The sequence below is a fragment of the Pavona decussata genome, unplaced genomic scaffold (assembly GCF_977016875.1).
Source record: "Pavona decussata unplaced genomic scaffold, jaPavDecu1.1 SCAFFOLD_47, whole genome shotgun sequence".
Classification (NCBI taxonomy): domain Eukaryota; kingdom Metazoa; phylum Cnidaria; class Anthozoa; order Scleractinia; family Agariciidae; genus Pavona; species Pavona decussata.
In genome coordinates this window covers 1785325-1811846 of record NW_028145469.1, presented here as the reverse complement: position 1 = coordinate 1811846, position 26522 = coordinate 1785325, and the positions used below count along the sequence as shown (strand labels likewise).

The 26522-nt window shown below is 38.9% G+C and overlaps 1 protein-coding gene and 2 pseudogenes across 4 annotated transcripts; 1 reads left to right on the top strand and 2 right to left on the bottom strand.

The window, feature by feature from the left end:
- Positions 1-374: 374 nt before the first annotated feature.
- Positions 375-25107, bottom strand: LOC146482221 (uncharacterized). 4 transcript variants are annotated; one of them, XM_085107503.1, is made up of 13 exons: positions 25029-25107; positions 20476-20526; positions 19212-19320; positions 18771-18932; positions 18551-18628; positions 18108-18175; positions 17660-17816; positions 16725-16886; positions 16516-16593; positions 11047-11114; positions 10368-10481; positions 2497-7130; positions 375-1231 (listed from the first exon to the last, which is right to left on the bottom strand). In XM_085107503.1, exons 3-12 carry the CDS (start codon positions 19300-19302, stop codon positions 2508-2510), a joined length of 5601 nt encoding a protein of 1866 aa, XP_084963629.1. In that variant the 5' UTR covers positions 19303-19320; positions 20476-20526; positions 25029-25107; the 3' UTR covers positions 375-1231; positions 2497-2507. The 4 variants fall into 4 exon arrangements, with proteins under 4 accessions (XP_084963629.1, XP_084963627.1, XP_084963626.1 ...); XM_085107501.1 differs by lacking the exon at positions 25029-25107 and adding an exon at positions 23804-23884; XM_085107500.1 differs by lacking the exon at positions 25029-25107 and having other exon boundaries at positions 19212-19385; positions 20476-20660.
- Positions 12930-13963, top strand: LOC146482223 (uncharacterized; annotated as a pseudogene).
- On the bottom strand, positions 14185-14906 carry LOC146482222 (uncharacterized; annotated as a pseudogene).
- Positions 25108-26522: the final 1415 nt, after the last annotated feature.

Genomic DNA, 26522 nt, shown 5'->3' with positions numbered 1-26522 from the left:
TCACTTTGAACGAATATTCGGAGCTGCCTGCTTCATGTTGCACTGTTGAAGTATCAACTGATAAAAAGTGGAGGAAATGGCAGTTGTAACAGCAATGAATAGATCAATTTCTATGCAATAAAATTCATACCTGGCTACAAGGCTTAACGGAATAAAACAACAGAAATAAAATTGAGGCTAAGAGATGAATAATTAATTTATTTTGTTTTATTCCCCTAAGCCTCGTAAACAAGCTAGAATTTCAAAATTTCGAAATTAATCTATTACGACGAAATAGTTTGTATCAGAGCTTGAAACTTGGAACAAATAAAGTTCATTTCTTCGTCTTTCGAGATATGAGATTTAATTTAGAGAAAATTACATACCAGAAACACTTTTATATTAAAGACACTAACTTAGTTCCTTTTATCTTTTTTCTTTTATTTTTATAAATAAATTATTTTCCACGGAGTAGTGCTAGTCTATTTGATCTGTGTAAACAGAAAATATGAAAAAAAATTGAAAAGGTCTCAGATATTTCACATTTGACTCCTAACAAAATCCATGAAATAATACCATCCTTATGTAAAGATATGATTATAATACACTGTACTGTACATGGGCGGCCCCAGGAAGTCTCGATTACAATGGTCCAAATACGACCTATTCCCAAGTAACCACTAAAGAAAATGTCTCTCATTTTTAATTGTACTAATAATGTACATCATCAACACGACATATATTTTGCGTACGAGATTAAAATTTATTTCGAAGCAAACAATGTTTCAAAGGCATAATTCCTGTATCTGCTGCACTGTACAGATTTGATAAAATTTATTAAATGCATCATTTGAGACCGATCGAGCCTCGTCTTATGCCTTCCTTACATTCATCCGACTTGCGGTTTCAGCAGTAAAGAATTATGATAATCGCATTTCTTTATCAAATATAACATCCTCGATAACGTTCATGAATCAATTAGAACTACGATGCTTTTTCTTTCTTTATTATGAACACATTTCATTATTTGAAGGTAGAGCGAAGACTATTTGAAAGGGAGTCCGGACCTTTGATAACCGTTAACTAATAAAACAATCACAACCTTGCGATACTTAAAGTTAACAAGCTATTTACAGTTCTTTTAACGAGTTCCTGGTCATCGTTGTCTTGTCATGATGATCCTCCTCATGTAAGCCATCATAAATGATCCTCTGGTCTTTTCTTTATTTATTACAGCTCCACATTCAGTAGCCTCCCACGCAGACGTTCTTAGGGGTTCGTCACGCGTTCCTGCCCCACGAACGTCTGCTGAAACGAACAGCCACTTCCGTTCGTCGGCAAATTGCCTTTGTCTGAAGAGACCAATCAGCATTGACTCATTATGACAAGTAAAGCCAATCACATACTGCGAAACAACGGAAATCATCACCCGTGGAGATATTTTCGCTTCCGGACGTGCATATAGTTTATACGATTGAATTTTTTCCTTCCACAACTCCCTGAATTTTCTTCAGTGATTTCACTAAGAGAAGCAGCAAGAATTCCAAGATTTGCCAATTTGTCTACCTGGCCTTTCATAAGATTTACAAGCGGCGAAACCACAACAAAAATCAGTGACCAGCAGCTTCAAGAATTGAATTGTAAACAAACGATAGAGCTTGATAAATAAGTGACTTTCCATAACCAGTCGGACGTTTTACGAACACATCAGTTTTCTTCTGCGCAAATTGCACTATGACTTCTCTTTGATACGCATTCAACTCTATTATACCAAACGTTTGGCATACATGACCAAAAACCACATTTAAGTCCGCCATCCTGTCTAGGATAATATTTTTAATATCAAACACGAGTTTACCCAAAGTTGGGAAACGGCTCCTGATTGGTCTGCAGTCGACGAACGGAAGTGGCTGTTCGTTTCAGCAGACGTTCGTGGGGCAGGAACGCGTAACGAACCCCTAAGAACGTCTGCGTGGGAGGCTACACATTCAGTAGCTACCGGCAAAAGCAGCAAAATGATACCTTTGAGTAACAACCAGAAAAGTCTGAAATAATCGCGTATATATAACAAGTTTAGTGACTACTGACGACTGAGTTTGTTTTCGCTTTCTCTACCCTCTATGCTTTGTCATTCTTTAAAGGATTTAGATATTTACTGGACCAACTTTAAAAACTGCTTGTTTACATTTTCAGATCGAGACAGTCGTTTTCTGATCAAGTCATTCACCACCATGTGTAGCTGCAAAACTGCTAAACGCTAGGAAATATCATATTGGCCATCACTAAGGGCGTATGAAAGGTTAACTTATTTTGGAGTGAAAGTTTACTGGCTTCACATCAAATAATTTCCAACTGGAAAACAATCTTGAGTGATAAAAATAAATCAACAACAACAGCAGGTTTTCAAATTTTGATTGAATCAGAACTAAAAAAAGCGAAATTAGAGGGATTTTTTTGCATTTTGTAGTTCCAACAGCTCAGCATTTCAATATCAGCTTACTTACATTCTAGGTCAACTAGATGGTCAACTATTCCTTTCTACTAAACTCGATGGTGACGTCATCACCAATGAGTACAAATGGAGCCCAGTGTTTCACTTCACTACACCTGTCAGATTCCCTCATCCATTTCATGGCTTCGTTCAGAGCTGCACTGGCACTCTTTCCTTGCTCTAAGTGCTGGTAGAAACTTCTCATGAACTCCATTGTGGCCTCGTCATCTATCGCCCACAATGACACCAGAACAGACCGAGCACCGGCACCCAAAAATGCCCGTGCAATGCCAACCACACCCTCAGCCTTAATCTCCCCGCGGGCACTATGACAACAACTCAATACAACCAGTCTTGCCCGCATCTGAATATTCAGCACATCTCTCATCGTTAAAACGAAGTCTTCCTCCACAGGAGCCTGTGATACTGGTAGAGGTTTTGGTGCTAAAGCAATTTCTCCTGTTTCCATCCGCCCGTGTGCTGCAATGTGCACCAAACCAACTGAAGAGAGTCGCTTTAACACTTCATTCTTCGTTGCCTGTCGTCCAATGAGTGGTGCAGTGTTCAGTATTTGCCCAATCATCTGAACCTCTTCTTGTGCGAATGGCAGCTGCTGTAACTTTGTCCTCTCGAAAGTAACTTCTTGCACCCAAGGATCACCCACGAGAAGCGCCCCAGTCTTAATGTGGTAATCGGCTGGACAATCTGCGATCAAGATCAAACTTGTCAGCGATGGAATCACCCGCACTCTGAAAGATTCGCAAAGGTACCTTGAATCTGAGTCCATGAATGCAGGGAAAGGAGCCAAACACAATGGACCCTCGGGGACGAATATAACTTCATTGTCAACCAATAAATCTTGGATAGGACTAATGATGGTCTCATATAATAAATTTAAAGCACTTTGCTGGAGATGTGAGGATTGATTTTGTTCGTTCTCAGGAGGGGATCTCTCATCTGTAAGGTTTTCTTCCCTCGCAGTATCCAATGAACGATCCTCACATTTGAGAACAGCTCTTACATTAATTTCCTGCCTTGCGGTTGACATCAAGGAGCTCAAGAAAGTGTCGACATCAACTTCACCATCGGGGATCTGTTTTCGTCTTAACTGAACACCCTTTCCTTTCTGGAAAACCCACAAAATTACTTCTTGGTACTCAAGCGCTATGAAAACTGTACTGCAAGGAAGAAAACCTGAAATGTCAGCTACAGTTTTTATTTTTGTGCCAGTTTCTACTCGGGTGTTTTTGGCTGCATACCTGAACTCCAAGAGATCTTTCAGAGCCTGTGCACGTCCCTGCTCTGCAGATAACAGAGCCTCCATAATCTTGCCTTGCCATAACAACGAACGCCATAAACTAACGTATGCATACTGGTGCAAATTGCGCAAGCTCACCTTCCAGTCGTCCTTAAACACAAGATGATGTCTTACATCATTGAGCGTTGCTACGCTTTGTTGAAAACAATCTGCAGCTATAAATATAGAGTCAGTTGATTGAAAGACTGTACCAAGGAAATAAAATGAATGCCCAATTGCAACTTTGTCCATCACTTGTTGTGCGATTTTTATGGCACGTTCAAGGTAGTCTATGGCTTTTTTGAAATCGCCAAGATCGCGATAAGCGACGCCTAGATTAGCATACGCGTTTCCTTCCAACGAAATTTCTTCAAGTTCTTTTGCGATTTCCAGGACACGTTCAAAGTACTCTATTGCTTTTTTGGAATCTCCAAGAACGCCATAAACACAGCCTAGATTACTATACGCGTTTCCTTCCCCTGAAATGTTTCCAACTTCTTTTGCTATTTTTAGGTGACATTCATTGTAGTCTATGGCTTTTTGGAAATCTCCAAGACCGTAATAAGCGTTGCCTAGATTACCATACGCCACTCCTTCACCTGAAATGTCCCCAACTTCTTTTGCGATTTTTAGGCGACGTTTATGGTAGGCTATGGCTTTTTTGAAGTCTCCAAGACAGTCGTAAGCGTTGCCTAGATTACCATACGCCGCTCCTTCACCTGAAATGTTTTCAGCTTCTTTTGCGATTTTTAGGTGACGTTCATGGTAGTCTATGGCTTTTTTGAAATCTCCAAGATTGCGATAAGCGTTGCCGAGATTACAATACGCCCTCCCTTCACCTGAAATGTCTCCAACTTCTTTTGCGATTTTTAGGTCACGTTCATGGTAATCTATTGCTTTTTTGAAATCTCCAAGACTGTGATAAGCGTTGCCTAGATTACCATACGCCGCTCCTTCACCTGAAATGTCTCCAACTTCTTTTGCGATTTTTAGGTCACGTTCATGGTAGTCTATGCCTTTTTTGAAATCTCCAAGATTGCGATAAGCGTTGCCGAGATTACAATACGCCCTCCCTTCACCTGAAATGTCTCCAACTTCTTTTGCGATTTTTAGGTGACGTTCATGGTAGTCTATGGCTTTTTTGAAATCTCCAAGACTGCGATAAGCGTTGCCTAGATTACCATACGCCGCTCCTTCACCTGAAATGTCTCCAACTTCTTTTGCGATTTTTTGGTGACGTTCATGGTAGTCTATGGCTTTTTTGAAATCTCCAAGATTGCGATAAGCGTTGCCTAGATTACAATACGCCTTCCCTTCACCTGAAATGTCTCCAACTTCCTTTGCGATTTTTAGGTGACGTTCATGGTAGTGTATGGCTTTTTTGAAATCTCCAAGAGAGTTATAAGCGTTGCCGAGACTACTATACGTCTTTCCTTCACCTGAAATGTCTCCAACTTCTTTTGCGATTTTCAGGTGACGTTCATGGTAGTCTATGGATTGTTTGAAATCTCCAAGACCGTGATAAGCGTTGCCTAGATTACAATACGCCTTCCCTTCACCTGAAATGTTTCCAACTTCTTTTGCGATTTTTAGGTCACGTTCATGGTAGTCTATGGCTTTTTTGAAATCTCCAAGATTGCGATAAGCGTTGCCGAGATTACAATACGCCCTCCCTTCACCTGAAATGTCTCCAGCTTCTTTTGCGATTTTTAGGTGACGTTCATGGTAATCTATTGCTTTTTTGAAATCTCCAAGACCGTAATAAGCGTTGCCTAGATTATAATACGCCCTCCCTTCACCTGAAATGTCTCCAACTTCTTTTGCGATCTTTAGGTCACGTTCATGGTAGTTTATGGCTTTTTTGAAATCTCCAAGACCGTGATAAGCGTTGCCTAGATTACAATACGTCTGTCCTTCACCTGAAATGTCTCCAACTTCTTTTGCGATTTTTAGGTCACGTTCATGGTAGTCTATGGCTTTCTTGAAACCTCCAAGACTGTGATAAGTGTTGCCTAGATTACCATACGCAGCTCCTTCACCTGTAATGTTTCCAACTTCTTTTGCGATTTTTAGGCGACGTTTATGGTAGTCTATGGCTTTTTTGAAATCTCCAAGACCGTGATAAGCGTTGCCTAGATTACCATACGCCTTTCCTTCACCTGAAATGTCTCCAACTTCTTTTGCGATTTTTAGGTGACGTTCATGGTAGTCTATGGCTTTCTTGAAGCCTCCAAGACTGCGATAAGCGTTGCCTAGATTACCATACGCCGCTCCTTCACCTGAAATGTCTCCAACTTCTTTTGCGATTTTTAGGTCACGTTCATGGTAGTCTATGGCTTTTTTGAAATCTCCAAGACCGTGATAAGCGTTGCCTAGATTACCATACGCCGCTCCTTCACCTGAAATGTCTCCAACTTCCTTTGCGATTTTTAGGTGACGTTCATGGTAGTCTATGGCTTTCTTAAAACCTCCAAGACTGTGATAAGCGTTGCCTAGATTACCATACGCCGCTCCTTCACCTGTAATGTTTCCAACTTCTTTTGCGATTTTTAGGCGACGTTTATGGTAGTCCATAGCTTTTTTGAAATCTCCAAGACCGTGATAAGCGTTGCCTAGATTACCATACGCCTTTCCTTCACCTGAAATGTCTCCAACTTCTTTTGCGATTTTTAGGTGACGTTCATGGTAGTCTATGGCTTTCTTGAAGCCTCCAAGACTGCGATAAGCGTTGCCTAGATTACCATACGCCGCTCCTTCACCTGAAATGTCTCCAACTTCTCTTGCGATTTTTAGGTGACGTTCATGGTAGTCTATGGCTTTTTTGAAATCTCCAAGACCGTGATAAGCGTTGCCTAGATTACCATACGCCGCTCCTTCACCTGAAATGTCTCCAACTTCCTTTGCGATTTTTAGGTGACGTTCATGGTAGTGTATGGCTTTTTTGAAATCTCCAAGAGAGTCATAAGCGTTGCCGAGACTACTATACGTCTTTCCTTCACCTGAAATGTCTCCAACTTCCTTTGCGATTTTTAGGTGACGTTCATGGTAGTCTATGGCTTTCTTGAAATCTCCAAGACTATGATAAGCGTTGTTCAGATTACCATACGCCTTTCCTTCACCTGAAATGTCTCCATCTTGTTTTGCGATTTCTAAGTCGCATTCAAGGTGTTTTAAAGGGTGTTTGAAATTTCTTTGTCTGTAAGACTTGTTTCCAAGATTGTAATACAGCTTCTCCTCCTTCAGTTTCTCTTCAGTTTTCTTTATTACAATTTTTACATCGCGTCCATGGTTTTGTGTAGGTGTTTTGATATTTCCAATGCTTTTTGCATCTCTGCTAGTTTGGACCACAAAGGTGCCTTTGTCCTGTTAATCATAAACAACCAATCATGTAACCAGTAACATGTGGTAGGTTGATAAATCGCAATTGGTTTGCTGATCTTTTGTTTTTAACTAGCTGTTGAAATAATCTGTCAAGTGTTATACCGCGAAATGGAACCTGACACTACTTGATTTTTAACAGCTAAGGAACGAGAACGCATTTATAATTAATCTTAATCGACGGTGACATCCACTTCGAGCAAGCTAGGTCAGCCGCGGAAGATAGCCAGAGCGAGAGCTTGCTCGCAGGCTTTCAGCACTGTGCACTTTTTCATACACTCACATACCGCCATGAACCAATTAAGATTTGTTCCCAGCCTTTTGTGATAAAAGATTATAATAGCTTTTAGAGAGAAGAAAAACGACATATAGACAATGATAGTAAAAAACTATTAATAGTGAAAATTTGAAATTTAAAAGCGTTAACACATTTTAACAAATGTTAAGTGGACCTGTTTATTGGTGTGGAGATAAAAAGAAAAACAATTTTGTATGCGGGTTTGCCTTGTCTTCTTTTTTATCTTCTTTTAGTTTTTCTTCTACCACTTCATTGACTTGTTATAGCCATCATTTATAGAACCTTGATGATTGATTGATTCTGTCAATTCTGTTTCGTAACTCGTGCTTTTTTTGAATAGGAACGGCTTGAAAGTAAAACTATTTTTTCACAATTATAGAGGCTCTTCGTGCACATTTTGGTGTTCAACAAGGAGACTTATTCTTAGTCAGGGCCGTAAACCATTTCAATATGCTTAACGTTTCAACAGAAATTTATTCAATAGAGAAATATTTATTTGGCTTGTGAACATAAAGAGGTTAACAAAGGATAAGGACTGAAAAAGCAGTAAAATAAAACATAATACACCCTCACGCAGAATGTCCAATTAACGAAAAACAGAGGGAAGCAGATATTAATGTTTTTTGCTCAGTTTTATGGCAAGCAATCTATCAAAGTTAGTTGTTTGAATGGATGAAGAGTTTTGTATTAAGTCAAGTAATTTTTTTGGATACCAAGGAACTTGCCAACAATCAAACCTTGCTGGTGGTACGTAAAAAGGTTTGAAGTTTTGATCTCTTTATGACGAACCCAAGTACGTGTGGAAGTGTTAGTCAAAGTTCATGGGCCAATCACGAGTGAGCGTTTAGGGAGCCATAACCACTTTATGATGTTATCTCAATCGAAATAAAAAAAGACTCAATAGATCTCCATACTCTGCATGGGCGTTCACAACATGTAAACTCAACATAAATTCCCTATATTTTTTATTCAAACGTTAGACGCCAACTAGCAAAGTTTCGTTTCAACAGCGAGGTATTTCTAACCCTGGAATAACTCCATACTGTCGTTCATGATTAAAACTCATCGCAAATATCTTCCAAAACTTTAGAAATCAAAGCACCTCAAAACTTGAAACAAACAAGCGGTTAAGGTTAAGTGATATATTGGGTTCTGGTTTTCCAAAAGGCATGTTAACAACTGAGGCCCCTAGAAATTAATCTTGACAACTCAGTTTTATTTTAATCCATAGACTTACTAGTAAATTCACATCCAAAACATGGTAAAATGGAGCATGGTAAGAACACCTCCCTTGTGTTTCTTGTTCTGTTGACATATTTGTAACCTCGTTTTATTGTCCATAGATAGCCCATTGTAGTTTAAGGAGGGAGAGAAGTGTGGTAGATCTCGATATCAAACATTCTATATCGATACAGGGGCTTCCCTGAACGATATCGTAACTTAAGAGAAACATCGGTTGCCTTGATACCCTTCTATACCACTCACGTGACCACTTGGAATAAGAAGCGCCATGTATACTCAACGCTAAGTTTAAGCAACTACCTTTTTATAATTAATATTCTCATGTGCAAGATTAATATAATAATTCCTCTTTGTCTGTGAGCCGTTGATGTTTCACTCGAACAGAGTATGACTGATATCTGATCCACTTCCAAAACTGGTATTGACCGAGCCTTAATTTTGTCTACTGTAAGATAAAGTGGTCATGTGACGAAGTCATTTGACGTCATTGATTGTTATAGCAACCATAATTGCATCCGACATCTTGGTTGGCTGCGTAGCTGGCAGGATGTTGGGCGAAAGGCGAAAGTTGGGCGAAAATACAGCAAAATCGCGAGGAGAATGGGGAAAAGGAGATTTGAAATCTGCCAGGTGATATTTTCGTGCAGCTTATGCCTCTCGTTGTCACGGCTTACACCTATCATGACCTCTCCGCCGGCTGCGTAGACTAACATCTTGGATTTTCGTTTGTTTTAAAATCACTTCAAATAAATCGAAAATAAGTGCAAATGGGCAAATGCCAGAAATTGTTTTGAAAACACAAACTTGTGAGTAAAAAAGCACGACATTTTAGGCAACTTGCCTATTTCAAACTTGCTTGACACAAAAAACATCACGAAAATAATCACGAGACTAATGGTAAAAAGTGAACAGGTAGTAAAAGTCTTTCTCCCCGTATCCCACACGGTAGGAGATGCTAAACATAAACCCAAAAGCGTTGAAATGGTTGGCATCTACCCTCCCCTCTCTTGTATTATACATCTCAGGGTTAATCTCTAAAATGTTTGCTTGTTGTAATGCCTAGATGTAACGTGAGTAAGGCCTTGTTTACAGGAGGTATGGTTACCCAAGGGCAAGGGTTCACCAGCAGCCAAGACAAAGTTTTTCCGGATTTCCAAGTAAATTATTCAGGTGGGGTTACCCTAGTAACCGAGACAACTCACTGCGTCACACTTCAGCTAATTCGACGAACAAAACACGCGTGGAAAAATCGTTTTAGCCCCCAAACATTGGGCTTGTATTAAAATTATAACGGCTTCAGACGTTTTTTTCACCTGAAGCTGCCTGCATATGTCTGGTAAGAAATTCACAAGAGCAAAGCAAATGGACAGGTACCTTGGCAACTTCCAGATGACAAAATGTTACAATTTGTTAATTTCAGTTGACAATTGATCATTGAGCCGCCAACAGGTCCAGCAGTTATCAATAGAGTACTAAGAATACTCGTTAGTGAAATCTAGACACTAGTCAGTTTCGGAATTGTAAGAGGGTTTCGTGGTGTGCAAGGTGGAAAGGTTCCTGTAATCCGAATTCAGAGAAACAACCAAGGTGCGATGCCACAGATTGGTAATGTTCGTTTAGCGTTGCTAATTTAAAAGTTGTTTTTCTCAACTAATAAACACAGAATAGATCTTCAAACTTACAGTCTGATTTACTGACTGATCCTTCACTGCCTTTTTCCCAGCAGTTTGCAGCTTGCTTCGTTCCCTTTCACACCGGCGCCTTACTTCCAACAACTCCTGGCTATTCTTGTCAATCTTACATTGGTTAAGATCTCTAATAAGTCAAAAACAGAGGTCATCAAGGATTTCAAAACCCTTATGGGAAATACCACAGATAACGAGTGGTCACTGGATTACAGCAGGACGTTAAATGGTATGACAAAGGCATTCAAAACATCCCATATGAGGCTCGACGTACCAAGCTATGTTTCGACCTAAAACCTTTGGTTTTTTTCATTAACAATACAAGAATTTCAAGAACGTCAAACGGCTAAAAGAAAAAATAATTCAAAACATTGAGTTGAAAGTGGGCGATGTGAGCGAGAAGACGGTTAACTTTTCAGAAACTTTTAAACTTTTTAATGTGAGAATAGCAGTTCTTAGTAGTAGTCTGTGTTTAGATCCCTCTTGGAGTGCCACGCTTCAAGAAAAAGTTTCTTGTGGAAAATAGTTGAGTGCACAAAAAACGTCATCAAAATGCAATTATTTCTCTTAAAATCAGTTCATCTTTGCAAATAGGTCAAGTTTCGGTTATTTCAAAGTTGTCAAACTGAGTAATATCTATATTTCTTTTTGGTTGTTAGTGTACAGTGAAGGATACTGCTAATCCCTTGTCACACCACGTGATGGCTTCCTCAAACTGATTTAGCTGAACACAGGCACTTGCTCCTAATGAAAAATAAAATATGATTAGTACTCTGGCAAATATTTCTCCTTAGTCATGATATACATACCAAATTCATAATTCACAACTCTTTCCAGTCAACGGAATTAGCAGATTAATTGAACGATATCTCGAAATGATTATATAGTTCCGTTAATGCTTATCTAATCTCCGTATAATAATTGATACAACACTTTCTTAAAAGCTCGACTAGCTCTACTCATCTTTTACTTCTGGATGCCCCACGTGGTAATTATTTAATTCTTCAATGTTAGAAAACAAGTCACAAGATTTAGAGTTAGAATAAGTAAATGACTGATTTTCAAAATACCGAAAGAATATCAATTTAACCATCACTTTCCAGTAATTATATTTTGACGGATGAATACTACCACTCTTTTTCAGCTCATACAATATTAAGGATAACAAAAAAATGCCTTAACATTGGAAAACAAAATATGGTAATTTTCTCCACATATTAGGTTACCATAGCAACATTCCAAAATTTAAGGTGACTCTGAACTTCTTTCATAGAATTTTCTTAAACGTTGGAAAAAATGAGAGTCAGCAAGCTCGTTTTTCACGTGTTTTTAACATGATTTCTTTTTTCTAAATTCAGGAAATATTTAGTACTTCTTTCACTGTGTTCATGCCAGCGAGCTCTTGCTCGAATGATTATTCCTTAATGATTCTATGACTACAGATCCTCTCACCATAATCTCAACAAAAGCGATTTTACCAAGAATTATATACTAGCGGACATGGAGATGATGACACGGTAAAGAATTTTCTGACTGTGCTTGATGTTCCAAAATTGACTGAGGAGCAAAAACACATGTGTGAAGGGAAAATTCTTCACAAGGAATGTGAACTCATGCTTGAGACGTTTCAGAACAATAAAGTGCCCGGAAATGACGGGATTCTGGTCGAGTTTTATAAAAAATTTTGGACATTGCTTAGTGAACCCTTTGTAAAATGTGCCAATGAATGTTTTGAAAATATGGAAATGTCCAATTCCCAAAAGCAAGCAGTGATAACCCTTATAGAAAAAAAAAGGAAAAGATCGCACGCTCCTTGAAAACTGGAGACCGATCTCTCTTGTTAATGTGGATGCCAAATTAATGTCTAAAGTTGTAGCTAACAGGATGAAAAAACGACTACCTTGTATTATCCACTATTATCAAACTGGTTATGTTCAGGACCGCTATATTGGTGAGACTGTACGATCTATGTTTGACATAATAGAATTCACTGTAAACGAAAATGTTCCTGGAATGCTGATATTTATCGATTTTCAAAAAGCATTTAATAGTCTTGAATGGGATTTTATTTTTGGTTGCTTAGAGGCCTTTAATTTTGGTCCAGATTTCAGTCGATGGGTTAAAACGTTTTACAAAAATATACAAAGTTGTGTCATAAACAATGGTAACGTCTCTGATTATTTCTTTCTTGGACGTGGTGTTAGGCAAGGAGATCCCTTATCGCCTTACCTTTTTGTGCTGGCGGCTGAAGCTCTAGCAATTGCTCTTCGACAAAATGTAGATATAAAAGACATTTTTGTAGATGGACAGGACACAAAATTGCTACAATATGCAGACGATATGACTGCAGTCCTCTCGGATATTAGGGAGCTTACGAATCGACTACTTTCGCACGACGGCGCCGTTGGATCGCCTTATAGTCCCGCGTTGTCGTCCTGTAGAAATTTGAATTTACGATTCGCAGTAAAGACGACGACGTTTGTGCGCGACCGGCAAATTTTCCTGCCGTTTCTGAAGTTTGTTTTTATCTTTTGACAAGGCGAGTTTTTTTAAAACAAAATGCCTAACTTCAGAGAAACGAGAGTACGCTTATGGAAGCGACTTTATTAACGAACAAGAATTTGTACCTTTGTACGACTGTCACAAGCCAACAAATTCAGAGTTTCCGTACTGGAACTACGACAGGTTCGATTTGACGAGAAATCAAATGACGAATACAAGGTCGAGTTTCGTTTCTACAGGGAGGATATTTATAAACTTGCTGAACAGCTACAGCTACCTGACGACAACTTACAATGGTTCAGCTGTTGCTTCGGTACCTGCATTATGCATGTTTCTCAAGCCCTTTGCCTATCCTTGTCGATATGGGATTTGGTTTATCATTTCGCCAGACCGGTTCCTGAGATTACCATCATAACAAACCACATAATGGACTTGATTTACGGTCGGTGGCATCATCTGCTCACAAGATACAATCACGATTTGCCCTCTCCTCCCAAACTTCTTCAATACGCTGAGGCGATCGAACAAGCAGGAGCTGCCTTAAATAACTGTTGGGGATTCGTAGATGGGACTGTGCGTCCACTTTGTAAGCCTAACGAAAACCAGCGAGCCATCTACAACGGCCATAAGCGTGTCCACTCCATCAAGTTTCAGGCTGTCGCTTTGCCTAATGGATTAGTAGGGAATATATTTGGCCCAGTTGAGGGAAGATGCCATGACAGTTTCATGCTGGCTACCTCAGGATTCTTGCGAGAACTGCAGAGGTTTTCTAACTTTCCAGTAACTGGCCTCCCCATTTGTGTGTACGGTGACCCCGCCTATCCGACACGATCACACCTACAAAGGCCCTTTAAGGGTGGTGTCCTGACCCCAGCTCAACAAGATTTTAACACCTCAATGAGCACAGTCCGCTCTTCTGTGGAGTGGATATGCGGGGACATTGTTAATTATTTTAAATTCTTAGATTTTAAAAAGAACCTTAAAATCGGATTGAGTGCTGTAGGAAAAATGCGCATAGCATTTCATATGGTTCTGTTACCTCAGAGTATTTTGGTCTTAACCCGCCAACTCTAGAGGAATACTTTATTTGATGTATTGTACTTGAGATACACTTTCAATACTCTTGTTATACGACATAAACAATTTGGTCTCTTACAAGAATTCATGGTCAAAATAGGGCACAACCTATCAGTAGTGTAAAACGCGTTATCATCAGAGTTACAATAAAGTGACGGAAAGAAATCAAAAGCTCTGTTCAAATGCTAAGATGCACAAAACGTCTTTTACTACAGAAATACTAGCTGCTCAAAAACTATTGCCCCTTTCTTAAAAGTTCAGTAATTGCCTGAGATTGTGCTTGCTGGCTGTTAAGCATCATCTGCATAAACTGTTGTTGCTGCTGTTGCTGTTGCTGCATCTGTAACTGTTGTTGATATCGCAACTGAGAAAGCAGTGCCTGCTGAGTAGCCATGATAGCTTCTTCTTGCTTTCTCTTTATCTCTAGCTCATCTTGCCTTAACTTGGATTCCCTCTCTGCTGCCTCCCTGAGATAGTCGAGTGTGTCATTGCTTTTTTGACGTTTTTTCGCGGTTCATCTTTTCCATTTTGATTCTTAGTCTGAGCTAGCCGCTCCATAGCCCTCTCCCTGATCTCCTCCCCTGTTGCTTTATCTTGATCCTCCTTGTTTCGATCCTCAGCTGATTCTTTGTTCTGTTTAGCCTCTTCCTCATCTCTTCTCTCTAGATAGTCTTCCATGATCTGATTTATTTCTCGATATTCCTCGGAAATTCCCAAGCCCCTCTCGGCCTCTCTCTTCCTGGCCTTGCAATCCCTTTCTAGGATTTTCAAGCGGTCTCTTAAACCCTTTGGGGAAACGCAAAATTGGGGGTCTTTGATGCTATTCAGAATTTTGCATATTTCCTCTAAACTGTTCCCCCGTTCTCTGGTGCCTGAGCGGTACTTCCACAACTCCCAACTAAGGAGTTCGCGACCAAATATGGTGCCATGGTTTAATGACCATTCCATTTTAGACATCCTATGCAAAGATCAATTGTTCAATTTAATACTGTTATAAAATCTTTGGTAGTACCTAAGGTCGTTTACGTTTCCTCATTAATGTCAATTCCAAAAGAAATTATTGCAGAACTCAACTGTCGTTCAACGGTCGTTCCCCTGTTTTGCAGTGCGCAACTCTACTGTGGACATTGGTAAAATAAAAAATTTACGCTCATTTCTAGCTAACTACTGAGTATCACTCAATCTGACTTGCATCTAACAACAAAATTGTTAATTTGCATTTTGCGCGGAAATTAAGGTGTTTCCATAGGACTCGCCCCAGTCCCTTCGCGGAGAAACCAGTTTTGAAGCTCGATTTACCACTGCTTTGTGAAATATCTGAAAGGTGAACCTATTTTCTTTTTTCAGATTTCTAGCCACAATATCGTTTGCCAACTGCCGTGAAAATTTAAGGAAAATCCTAGTGTAGGAAATATCAAATTTTGCGCCTAATATCTAGCTAATGGACATTTTGGCCTACCATCAGAGGTAACGAATTAGATTATTTTGTTAAATATCTCAGTAGTACTGGTTAGGAATAGTTTTCAAACAGATTTCACTTTGAAAATGATTTATAAACAGGGAAAAAATTCTATGAAATGAGCCGTTAACTGTTCTCTTCGGTTTTTGGAAAATGCTCTATTACAGTCCTCTTTGAACCAACATGCAGAAATTGCCTTATTTCAATGCTTCGTTGCTGAAGAACAAGCATGGTGACCCCCTCTTTTTATTTCATTTATGCAGTTTACATATAGTGAAACACACATGGGCAAGTTTAGAAAAAATCTGAGTGTAGGTTCTATTTAAGGGGAATGACCTTAAGCGGTTTAGCGGTAGCTCTCTCTTCAGTGCGCAGAAACTTGCCATAAAGTGATCCTTGCGGTTACGATTTGCCTACGCGAACAAATATGTATCAGGATTTTAGGCTAAAAACGGGGTTGCAAATATTGAATGTTGTTGTCACGTAAATTACATTATGTTTCCAGGAATGGCATGTGACGGAAAGTATGGCCTCCCTCCTTCAGATATCTACCTATTACAGATGTTAAGTAGGAAAAGAATCAGTTGCATGTTAAAATAAAGAGGTCATAACCCGTTCGAGGTTAGAAACTGATCTAGATGTGTATAAATGTGTACAATACAATGGTTTTGTCTCAAGATGTTTTGTTAACAGTTCCATTAAGTACAGCGCTAGTCGCTGCACCATGCACTATAGGTGCCGAAAGTTTTTAGATTTGTGCCAACTCAAATGGGGTACAGTTAGTAACGGGATGATACGGTAATCTAAAGGCAAAAAAAGTGCAATTAAAATTTTTGTTAAAAAAGCTCGTTTTTCAGTTACAACCAATTAACGGTAAAATTAAAGGGTGTTTTAATAGGTTACACTTTTGTTATGGTAAGCTATTGTGTTGAGTTATTGACAATATCTTGTTCACCAATGTTTGGCATATTTGGGATACCATTAATGTTGTGATAAGCTAATAAAGAATGGTTATATTCATCTGTCAAGTGACGGAAACTTGACAAAGCACACCTTAGCTGTAAGTCTTAAATCAAATTTTTCAACGTCCCCTTAGGTGACTCTTACCTCTTGCAATCGCTTTGACATAAGACGGTTGTAAGTCAGTGGCAGCCTTTGCATCACTCAGCGAATCATGGAAATTACCTGCGTGAAAATCAATGAAAATTAAAGTGATCTACTGTGTTGACGAGCGTACCACTAACTTAACCACTCTTAATTTCTGTGGTAATACATTAACGTGACAAATGATGAAAGGGTCAAAACTTTTTTCTCACCCAGATTAAAATGAGCTGTTGCCCTGTTGTTGTACAGTTTGGCTTTCAGTTCTTGATCCTTACAATCGACTTTTATTCCTTTTGTGTAAAGAAATATAGCATTTCTGAAATCTTTCTTCCTGAATTCATCATTACCGTCATTCTTGAACAGCTCTGCTATTGCTAAATTAAAGAAAATAAAAGGCTTTCTTATGAATGAATTAGATGATCATCCCTAGCTTGTCTAAACTTGGAACTTGTTATTTTCTGAATAAAGTTTCAAAACTGACTTTATTAAAACCGATGTATGAGTTTTACCAGTAAAGCAGCTTACCCAAGGCTATGATGAACTGTGGCCTACCTAGTATAACATTAAAATCTTTACGTCGTACTGCAGGTGATTAAAACAGCGTAAACGCTTTCAGAATTGCCTCAATTTCCCTACACGACCTGGGAGGGGGGGGGGTCGATTCTGCTTCCACTTCCAACGATCAAGAGCATTAAGGCTATGAGAATAAAACCAGCAGGGCATATCGCACCTACGAAAACTATTTCCTTTGGCGTCCGCAAAATGGGGTGATGACTTCAAATAACAGTGCGTCAGTAACGCCATTAATTCTTCACAGCCTCCATCTTGGATTTCTCGATTTCTCCAAAACTTGGAAGACAGTTTCAAATCGATTCAAAAATAATCCAAACCAATAAGAAAATGTTAAAATTGTATACAAAAGTAAACGTTACAACGAAACACTTTTGTGGGTGAAGAGAGACGTCATAATAAAAGGAAGGGGAGTCACATGTTGAGACTGACCAGGTGCTGAGATCCATCTTCCCGCTTCCAAACCATAAATACTGAACACTCGGCCTAAGAACTAGTACGTCTGGGATCTATAACTCCTCAATGATACTCTCAAAATCTCTTAGACCATAAGTTATCATTACTGAAAACTCCTTACCTCTTAAATTGGCTTCATCATCATCCAGTGTTTTCTCAGTAGCAGCTGTAACGTCATATTCGTTTGCATTGTCCTCTTTGCCTCCATCTTGTAGCTTGTTCTGTTCTTTCACAGATCGGCTCCTTAATTCCAATAATTTCTGGTTGTCTTTGTCAATCTTACATATGTCAAGATTTGTAAGACGTAGGTTGTAAAAGTTATCAACGGTTGCCAAAACCGTCAAATTAACGACACAAGGTCAAATGGGTAAGGTGTCTTAATTTCTTGTCAGTTTGTTTGCTCTTCCGAAATTTAAGGGAAATAATAGCATTGCAATTGTCATGGAGAATCAAAGAAATCATTTTTTCTAATCAGTGTTAATTTTGTGTACAATAGCAGGAATGAGGCTTCGTAATAAAGTTTGAATCTGATTAATAGTTTTCATTGTAGCTTTGGCAATGAAGGATACTGCTAATCCTTTTTCGCACCACGCGATGGTCTCTTCAAATTGACTCAACTGAACACAGGCACTTGCCCCTAATAAAAGAGAATAATGTAAGTCCGCATATTTTTTATTGAAAACAGGGTAGATGGTATAATTAAATACTATACCAGCAGGCACTTCTAAGGACACGCTCCGAGGGAAGGATACCCTCGGTGTATTATCCCGGGTAAGCTTAGCTGCAAGAAGACTGTATTCGCAAATGTGACAGTTTACGTCAAAATACTAAAATTTTATATCTGTCATCTATGTAATTAGTATTAAACTTTATGACGCTTTATTTAATCCGCTATAAATACAAAGTAACTTTTCAACGAAGGTAACATTAAGCGAAACATTTTGAACGAAACATTTTGAACTACAAACAACCGTCGCCTCAATAAAGGAGTTTTATTCTTCAGAAATCTTACCTCTCACGATCGCTTTGATAAACAGTGGCTGGAAACCAGTAGCAAGTTTTGCATCTCTTAATGAATCTTCATAATTTCCTGTAGAGGGATAGATACAGAAAGATAAATAAATGGAGAGGTAGTACATTAAATAATGAGGTTTCTAATTAAAGCACTCTTTAAATTTGCGATGCTAAAACACCTAAGTTAAGCAAAACCTTAAAATATAAAAAGATCTTACCTAAACAGAAATATGCATCCGCCCTGTTGCTGTACAGTTCGGCCTTCAGTTCGTCATCCTTGCAGTACACTTGAATTCCCTCCGTGTAGAAGTGTATGGCGTTGCTGAGATCTTCCTCTTCGTATCTCTCATTACCTTCATTATTGTAAACCTCTGCTATGGCTAAAAATCAAATTTAGTAATTTAAAAGACTTGGATATTACTCGTATCGCCCAAAATCTGAGTATAAGCCCTTCACTTCAACAACTTCGCAAGAGTTTGGTCGAGATTGGGGATAGGTGCGCTTACAACCGAGGTATATCAGCGGGGCTTGGAACTGGCGATAGTGGCACAACTGGGCTACGAAGATGTGGGGAGGGAGTTATTACGGGAATCAAAATACAAGAAGTGGTAAAAGCAGATTTACTAACAAAGATCATCTCATCAAATGTTTTTTCTCACCTCTCAAAGTGTTGTCATCAAAATCCAGTTTATCTTCACCAACTGGAGTGACGTCACTCTCACTTGCAACTTTGGTTGGACTCCTTGCCATGAATGCTTGGAGTTCAGCCTAGGGATTGAATGTTTACACGTTCATTACTTTGTCAGTCACTGTTGTTGTATTCAAAGACGAAACTGAAATGTTCGTATGAAAAGAAAAACACCAAGCAAGGAAAAATAAACAAATGCAAGATGGCCGCCTTCTGGAAATCATCACGTAATGTCTATGTCATGATGATCGTAATGGTATTGATATACCGCATATTTTCATATTCAAATGCGGTTTACATTACTTCACTGCAAGGATGAGATCGGACGTCAGCATATATAGGCGCCGCTGGCGGTCCATTAGCGACCTCATCCAACCCACCCAACCCATGAAATCATGAAATAGTACAAAGACCAGACCAGCACACCGGGAACTCCATGTACTCCCTTTAGACCCCCTTTTTAAATCAAGCCGTTCTGTTCAAGTTTTTAAACGTACCTTAAAGAATAAGCTTTTAGACAATTTTGTAAATACTTCCTGAACTTCATTTATTTTTAGTATTTTTCTCGATTAGTAAGTTTAGATAATGTTGTAATTGTTTTTTTTTTTTAAATTTGATTAATTTTAATTGTGTAGTTATTAGTAACTTAAGTATTTAAATAATTGTTCCTGAAAAGCCCCATTGGGGAGGTAACAATAAAGTATGTATGTATGTATGTATGTATGTATGTATGTATGTATGTATGTATGTATGTATGTACTCTTTGCGATTAGTATATGGGTTCTTTAACTTCCTACAGAGTTATGAACAATGAAGTGTTGTGAGAAGGGGCCTACGGTTTATCCGAGAAGACTAGAAAATGTAACAAAGGCAGCACTTTCTTCTCAGTTATTTAAAGACCCTGAGTGTTGGTTCGGCCGGGGTTTGAACCCAGGACCTCCCGCACGGTAGACCGATGCTCAACCAACTGAGCCAATCGGTCATCACCTTGTTTCGGACCTCAAAAGGAAAAGCACTGTTCATCCTCCAAGCTGCAATGCCACAGTATTAATACTCTCGTAGTTATGAAGGGGGAGAAGGTGGGGGAGGGGGGGGGGAGGGAAATCCGCTTAACCCCCAGCCCCAAGAGACCAAAAAGCCCGGTCTTGGAAAGAGTGAAAATAAGGGCTCATATTTTTATGCTCGTCTGGCTTATTAGGAAAAATGTGAATACAGGGGACGAAATTAATACCTACCTGAGAAGCCCAATGTATATTTTACATCATGTGATTTGCCAGGGTGGCCAGCTGCAACAGAAAATGTTGCACGCCAAGATCAGTATGAAGTACAAGACAGTTACGTTTAAAAGGGACAAAACATTCACACAACCTCAAGGACAAAACGACTGACACTCTGGGGTAAGTAAGTGGGTTTGTGAAGGATGGGGTAGAGAGTTTCTATTACAGGATAATTTTGAAAATGAACACTTCACAACCGCGACTCAGATAAAGGAGAAAGGCTTGTTCCACGTTCTTATTTGACGTCCTAACTACCGGTAGGCTGTTTCTCCCATGATGTCAGAAGAAAAACGAAAGCAGAATCGTTGGCCAAAGACCACCAAAGGATGAACAGAACGCAATTAAAGGAAAATCACAGTTGACGGGAAATTGGAATTTTATGTTGGTTTCCTTATACATTGAATATTCTAAAGGCAAATAATACAGTTGTTTTAAATGAATTTTACTCAAGAAAAAAGTTTTCTTTCGGTGTATGTTGAGTTCACATATTTCACAACCAACTCCCTAAGTTTCTAGTTTTCATGGCCTTTTGTAACTGGTTAGGCGTACATCTGTACTCAAGAAGGAGAACGAATGCCTAATTCAACGCTAGGTGTCTTGTGTCATTCAGGCGAAATCGAATTCAGTTGTTTCTCTGTTTCGACGCGCCCTTATCTCACTTTTATGAACCTTATTGACCTCACTCACACAAGAATTGTGTGATGCGTCTTGTTAACAAGTTTGAGTGGCGTCCCGGCCGTTTTGTGAAATTTCTACCTCGATAATCCTGCATGGACCATATTAGTTTCTACTTATTTAATTCACAGTGTAAGTCGCAAGTTAGTCAACAGGCAAAAGGTTCAAAGTCAGAGAGACAAGCCAGCGAATTAACCAAATCAGAACTTACAGTGGGAGGTAGAAGTTAACTTGTTCCAAAATCCTTTCTTGGTGTCAGTGATCAAAACAAAACAAAACTCATGTAAGCGGAAAAATCAGGCCACAAATTAAATTTAAAGCAAGCCGCAAATTGATCTTGGTGGAAACATGTTAAACGTCAAATCCGAGTTGCTTAACCATTCTCTCCTGGCTAATCCTTTAAAACTCATTGTTGCTGTTGTTGTTGTTGTCCTAATAGGCTGTAGAAGTTTAATAAGTCTCACTGATTTGCATAAGTTTCTCAGTCTCAGCTCAGTGAAAAAGAGACTCTAAATTTGTTTAGCCAAACAAAGACCGTAAGCAATTTTTTTACGGATTGTATCTCTTTTTTCAGTCACCACTTCACGATCGATCAAACACGGAACTACTATATTTTCATCCCATTAGACCGAAATCCAACATTGAAAATTGAAACTTTAAATCACAGAACATTTTTGTCCCAAGAAACTGAATTATTTATCACATTTTACGACGTCATTTAGGTAAAAAAAAAAAAAAAAACGTTAATTTTAGAACAAGTCATGCAGGACAGTGACGTAAACTTAATTAAGCTCTGATTCAGGCTTAATCTGACAAAGTATAAGGAAGAAATACATCGAGGATATAACACGGCGGCGCGAAAATATGAATTTTATTTTCAAGTGGTAAAAACAATATTTTACGAACGAGCGCAGTCACCGTGTAATTTTCTTTTTATTATATAGACAAATCTATCACTCGCCATTTTTCGCCGATTGTTTGCATAAACAACAGTGAAAAGCGGCAAATGACGTCATCAATATCCTCACTAGTGAGGATATGGAAAATACGCCACTCGGGTTCCGGATGTACTTTCGTATGAATTTTACGAGTGGTGTATTTTCCAGAAAACACTCGTGTCTATATAATAAATGCTAATGAGTTCCTGATATCCAAACTTACGGTGGAAGGAAATTACTTATCATATATATTCGGAAATCCGTTCTTTGCGCAATCAAAACAAATCCAAACTCATGTGAACTGGCAGGTCATTTAACACGAACTACAAAATTCGAAGACTGATTGCAAATGGAGACCGTTTTGCTAACCGCACGGCTATTAGTCTTACTGCAAAAGCATCACAAAAAAATTTAAGCTCTTTGGACATTACCGAAATGTTGGTGAAGTAACAATGTGCAATAACTTTCATTCATTTGTATATGAGTTTCTGTCAATTCATTTCAAAGCGCATAAATTTGCTTTTAGTCAAACAAACGACATCAATGTCTCCATTTTGGGACTATACTTCCTTTATCAGCTTTTTAACCCAGGAAAAAAATTCCACAAATTTATTATTGCGTTCATTTTCAGAAAAGAATAAGTTGCACAATTTGGTAAGATTTCCTCCTTTTGTGCAAGAAACAAAAATATCAAAATTCTCAAGCCGTGTTGTGTCCTTCTTCTCCGAACCGTCAAATTACAGAACCAAACAATCTCCTTTTACAATTGTCCTTCCCGGACTCTTAAAGTGTCTTCACATTGTTTTTGTAAATGAAGAGTTTTCCGTGATTTGTTTTAACGCATGTTCTACGGGATAGAGAATAGCAAAGTCACGCAGCTATTATAATATCTTTATTTCAAGAAAGCAAGAGAATCATCTTATCGACTTCTACGACGTCATTGGTCAAAAATATATTGCAACAAGAGTCAGAGGACACAGATGGAATCTAGGGCGTTGGCTATGGAATTAACGACTTAGTTTCTACCAAGGCTTAATCTACTACGAACGAAGTCATGGAGGCATGCGTTTGGAACCCTGATATCAGAAATTATACTGTAGAAAAAACAAGTTGGCGTATCAAGAAATCCTTTTTCGGTGTAACCGAAACAAAATCCAAGATCAACATTCAATATGGACCCAAAATTAAAATTCACAGTCTATTTCTGGTTTATTCAAAGGCGAAAAGTTCCAACTCAGTTCGAAAGTTTAAGTTATTTGAAAATTATGTCTTCTAAAAAACTGAGTGTTGCTGTAGCATTCTACCTGGCAGACAGTTTCGTTTAATTCAGGGAAGTTAAGTCATTCATTTGCATGTCAGCTTCTTACTTTTTAACTGAAAACATAAAAGTTTGCTTTTAGTAAACCACAGAGCAGTAAAGTTTTTCGTGGATTAAATTTCTTCAAGCAGTTTCTAACCCAAGAAACAAGAGTCCATGAAGTTGCTATTGTATCCAGTTTCAGATAAATCAAAAAATTTGCACAGTCTAGACGGATTTTCATCTTTCGGCTCCGAAAATAAAACAAAACGATCGATATTGTCAAACTTCACTGTTCATCGTCCTCCATTAAACCGTTAAACTACATAAGCCATACGGTCTACATAAAAAGTGTGCCGGTTTTAGCTGTGCTTACCTCAAACTTTAAGTGTCTCTACAATGTGTTGCGGATCAGAAATCAGGAGTCATTTGATTCGACAAATATCACATAAAAAATGAGGAAATGTATGTTCGTTCTAAGAAACCGAAATCAGTTGATCACGTTTTACGATCTGTCATCCGTGAAAAAGGCATTGTAACGAACGTCACAAGGACACATTGAAAGGAAATTGGTTGACTAAATATCTGACTGAGTTCTACCCAAGCTATAAAATGTGCTGCTGCAAGTTAGTTTGAAGAAACTTGAAAAGCTGAAAAGCTTCGTGTACTTGCCCAGAAATTTCAACCGTATAGATAACTTAGGCGCGCAAAATCCTTAGAGTTTCTAATGACTACTGTCTGTCGTATTTGTTATTCGAATTGTAAATTCTTGTTCAGAATTTCTAATCCAGGAAACAAGAGTCCATGAAGCACTAGTCTTAATCGAAATCTAAATTTATAAATAGTTGGCTAACATGCAAATTACATTCAGTTTCGGGTAAAATAATATTTGCGCAGAATTCGATGAGACTTCCATCTGCGGAGCAAAACTCTCAAACAGAAATATACCGTCTTGACTCTGTTGCCATCTAACACAAGGTTTAGAGCTTGTACTTATTTCGCCATCTCTCGCTTTATAACGGTCCAACATCAAATCGGGAAGTTTCCCTGAATAAGTTTTATTTTTCATGCAAGAAACTGAAACCAGTCAATCACGTTTTACGGCCTCGTGCGTCAAAATTATCTATTTTGCGGTCGAATAATTTTAGAAGTATTATCTCGAGCACACATGAAGATCCGGGAAAGTATCACGAATAGGAACTGTTTAGTTAACCGACTCAACCGTCCACATTATACTGATCAGTACTCGATAACATTTGATGAAAAATACAATTTCTCTTGGCGATATTCTCTGCTCGTATATTCTGCCTTTATATCGATACGTCCTACCAATTGTTACTGTTGCAATTGTACGAGAAATTAACATCCTATTTATTCAATTTATAAGGTACTCTCCAGTATTGAATCAATCTACGTTATCTTACTTTTTCCGTAACCAGTCAGACACAAGAAAAACACAGAAACTAAAAGATCCGTACACTGCAAAACCCTACCGCTCAGAGTTTGTCTAACTGTGTTGGTACTGTCCTTCTTCTCTAAACATTTCAATTACATAAGATATACAGTCCACGTACAGTATATAGTCTTATACCTATTCTTACCTTAGAATATTGGTGTCTTGATACTGTATGGTGGACTGATAAATTTGCAAAGTGAATTTGAAAAACTCGGAACGGTATTTGTGATCAATGGTATCTTCATTCTAAAAAACCGAAATCGGTTTGTCACATGTTACGAGGTCATGGCTCTAAAATTAATTGTAACAAGCGTCACGAGGGGCAGCGATGGAAACTTCGGGCGTTGGCCGGGTAAATATTCCCTGTTAACGGTGAATTACTGCCCAACCCACAACTAACCAATAGGTTCACAATACGTGCAGAACGGATGGCGTTCTGACAACGGTCACGTGACTAGTGTCTTGTGGTATCGAAAAATAAGCAATTGATAAAGAAATGATATCGATATTTTGATACTCGGTATTGTCTATTTTATCGTATCCGAAACAAAAAGTTAATAATTTGGCCTCGTCGATGATACGAGCAACGACCACTTTTTGACCCCCGAAGTATCATTTTCTTGATAAATTTGCGCCAATAATACAGCCGCTTGAAATTCAAGTTGGCTTAAGCGACTAAAGCGAACACAAATTTAGTCTGCGTGGGAAGCGGGGAGCGCGTGAAGAGCGAGCCATTCCCCTCTACCTTCCCCCTTTTTAGTACCGCCGCACAAACTGACAAAAATTGACAACGAAAGCCTTTTCGCCTCCTAATTCATGCTGCCCTCCTACGTTGTTTTTATCTCTCGATTTCCTTCGCTTTTGAGATAAGACGAAGATGAGGGGAATCGGACATCACAGCCATGTGATTTGGGATCAAAGACTATGGGATCAGGTTCAGTAACAGTTTGTTGAAGAAAGAAGAGATCGGATCACTGTTGCTCACTTGTCGTTTGACTGATCTTGCTTTCCTTCCTTTGGCTCGTCACGCATTGAAACGATCGCACCTGGGTTTCCTATGTCTCCTGTCCACAGATCTTTCATGTCTCACAAAATCGTCAAACGAGCGAGTTAAATGTAAGAAAAGGCTGATTTCACAGTCATCTGTCTGTCTCTGTCTCTCTCTTGCTTGCTGTGTACCTCTATGCAAACTCCGCATGACTATCGAATACCATGAAAACTTTTTTAAGCTCCTCGTCTCTATTAACCCCCTGCCTTATAAGCCCTCCGTTTGGAGGTTAAAGGGAACTTAAGCACAGATGTTTTTGAACCGTGAGTCGGACGGGAGCTGGAAATTGAATTTTTTCCTTTTTAGGAGCATTTTTACGCCATCAACGTCAAGCCACAGTCATCAACAAGAGCTTTTCCTATGCGTGGTAAGGAGCAAAACCAGGCCAAAAAAGAAAACGTTAGACTTCCGGTTGCCGTTCGTGGCTCACGAAAGTCTGTGTTTAAGCTCCCTCTTTTAAAACAGGGACTTCAAGCAGCCACAACGTCAACGTTACTTGAAAACATAACCGCCGACCGGTTAGCTCAGTTGGTAGAGTACCGGACTTCCGTGCGGGAAGTCGTGGGTTTAAAGCCCGGCCGGATCACCACT

Excerpts from the sequence above, each read along its gene's own strand:
- LOC146482221 (XM_085107503.1), bottom strand. The coding sequence starts at position 19,302 with ATGGCAAGGAGTCCAACCAAAGTTGCAAGTGAGAGTGACGTCACTCCA. Across the intron at positions 18,629-18,770 it reads GGATGCATATTTCTGTTTAG|GAAATTATGAAGATTCATTA; the intron begins GTAAGATCTTTT and ends ATCCCTCTACAG. Across the intron at positions 7,131-10,367 it reads ATCAGTCAGTAAATCAGACT|GACAAAGGCACCTTTGTGGT; the intron begins GTAAGTTTGAAG and ends TATGATTAACAG.